We start from the raw sequence: 2,240 nt of genomic DNA, 5'->3' as shown, positions 1-2,240 counted from the left end.
CCCCCCCCCCCCCCCCCCCAACTTAGAATTTAAGGCATTTGTAGACATTCTTATTCATCATTGACCCTTATAGTGTTTTATAAATGAATAAGGCTAATTGCATGTCATTTGGTCTCATTTAAGTCCATTGCAATTGCATGTTCTTCTCACCACAGATATATTGTCACTATGAGAATCTATCCTGCAATAGTGGAACAACAATGTCCTTTGTTAGAACAAAGGCACACGGAGGGAAATGCGCTTTCATTTGTTCTGTGTTTTCACTAGAGAGCAGCAGGGTGTCTGGTGATGCCAGATCCGTTTGCGTTCCAGCACCATGGACACGAATCTCCTGTCAGTTCTGCTTTATCCCAGACAACAGAGCCAATTCAGTTGTATTGTAGTAAGGCCCATGCGTTTATTTTCATTTTCTTTCTTTAATATGGGACCTGGAGTAGACTGACTTTGAAATAAGACCATGAGCAGAAACCAAAAAGCCAGAAAAAACATATAAAGTTTGTGGCACAATCCTCTAAAGTGAACTTCACTCCTCAAGATGAAAAGTAGAACAAAGTGGTTTTACAGTCTGATGTGATATTGGAACCTTTATAAATACAAAAATTGTTCTGTTTGTTAGAAAACTGATTTAAAGTGCTTTAAAGAACCCAGAAATGTTAATCTGAAGAACTTAAAATAATGCAATAAGAAAATGTTTTAATCTCCAAAGAACCATATAACAACTCAAGAACCGTAGAGCCACTAGATTTGGTTTTAAAGAGTGAGGATGATGTGAACCTTACAGCATCCCAGCTAACAGGGAACGTTCTCAGAACATTCTGACAAAGTTCTCTCAAAATTCTTTGGTTATCTGGTCTTCCGTAACGTCCTGAATCATAATTTATGCATCGTTCATGGAATGCTTTTCTGAAACATTTTTGGATGTTCTTCTAACTGTTGTTAAACATTAAAGACAAGTTTCAGACTAAAAAGTAACTTTCCCATATTATTTGCAAAATTATTAAATTTTCCTCTAACATTCATAAAATAAAATCGACCCAAATCCTGACTGAATGTAAGAGCCTCCGTTCGGGCCTGAGAGATAGGGGGATGAGGTGATACCCGGACTGTTCATCCACAGGTAGGGGTTGGCTGTGGCTGAGGTGTATTCGCCGAGTGCGTAGCTGGAAGGATGCGCAGGTGGCCTCTGCGCGTGGTGGTGGTGATGGTGGAGGTTCTGTTGGTACATGCTGAAGTTGGTGTCGCAGTACACGGTCATGTCCAGGATGTCCTGCGCGTTGTGGTGCTGGAGGGGACTGGTCTGCTGGCTCGACGGCTGCTGCCCGAACGCGTTCATAATCCGTTCTCCCTCTAGAAACATGAGTTTCACCGATCAGCCCCGGTGGGTGTTGCTCGTCTCTGAGGGTTTACTCGAGAGTGCCGAGTGCGCGTCAGGGGAGGGGTATTTAACCTGTCCAGGGCGCATGGAGTGAATGAGCTGCTGGTTGGCAACCCCTCCCACTGTCACACTTCTCCTCAATTAACTTCATCCAGTATGCATCAGTCTGGCGTCGAGGTCATTCATGTGCAAAAAAAAAGTGTTTAACTAAAGATTAAAAACAGGGATACTTACTCATTAAAAAAATTATAAATGAATAAAAAAATAACAAAAATAAAAATAGGTTATGGATGAGTGGCTATGGTCAAACATTTCATGTCTCAGTGGTATGTTCATTTTTAAAAGTTTTTGTGATACAATCTTAAAGTCTCGACTACAAAAATTACAAATAAAATAAAATAAATCCTACACTCTTAAAAATAAAGGTGCTTCACGATGCCATAGAAGAACCTTTTTGTCTAAATGGTTCCATAAAGAACCTTTAACATCTGAAGAACCTTTCTGTTTCACAAAAGCTTCTTTGGGGGGAAAGAAGGTTCTTCAGATTATAAAAAGGTAATAAAGAGATGGTTCTTTAAAGAACCTTTGACTGAATGGTTCTTCTATGGCATTGCTTGAAGAACCTTTTGAAGCACCTTTATTTTTAAGAGCATACTGAACCGTTTCAACGCTAATGCCCGGAGGGGAGAAAAGATACAGCTCGTACGATAGCGGGGCACGTTGTCACATTGTAATGGCTCAGTTGTTTACGTTAGAACCTGCCACTGGAATAATGGTTGCTAGCAGAATATAACAACTACAACTGTTAAAAAACGCACAACAACTAAACATGAAAAATTGAAAACGTAACAAAGCATAAAACAAT

At 40.1% G+C, this 2,240-nt stretch overlaps 1 protein-coding gene across 1 annotated transcript in view; it reads right to left on the bottom strand.

The window, feature by feature from the left end:
* The window catches only part of LOC107582204 (forkhead box protein I1c-like), a 21,155-nt gene extending 19,709 nt beyond the window's left edge, over window positions 1–1,446 (bottom strand). Inside the window, exons 1-2 of the mRNA XM_016267954.1 lie at window positions 1,035–1,446; window positions 151–181 (exon numbers count right to left, since the gene is read on the bottom strand). Coding sequence (XP_016123440.1) covers window positions 151–181; window positions 1,035–1,357 — 354 coding nt within the window. The 5' untranslated portion in view covers window positions 1,358–1,446. The remainder of the gene's footprint in view (window positions 1–150; window positions 182–1,034) is intronic.
* Window positions 1,447–2,240: the final 794 nt, after the last annotated feature.

Source organism: Sinocyclocheilus grahami, unplaced genomic scaffold (assembly GCF_001515645.1).
Source record: "Sinocyclocheilus grahami isolate Dianchi unplaced genomic scaffold, SAMN03320097.WGS_v1.1 scaffold41.1, whole genome shotgun sequence".
NCBI classification, from domain to species: domain Eukaryota; kingdom Metazoa; phylum Chordata; class Actinopteri; order Cypriniformes; family Cyprinidae; genus Sinocyclocheilus; species Sinocyclocheilus grahami.
This window is presented reverse-complemented; position numbering and strand designations above follow the sequence as displayed.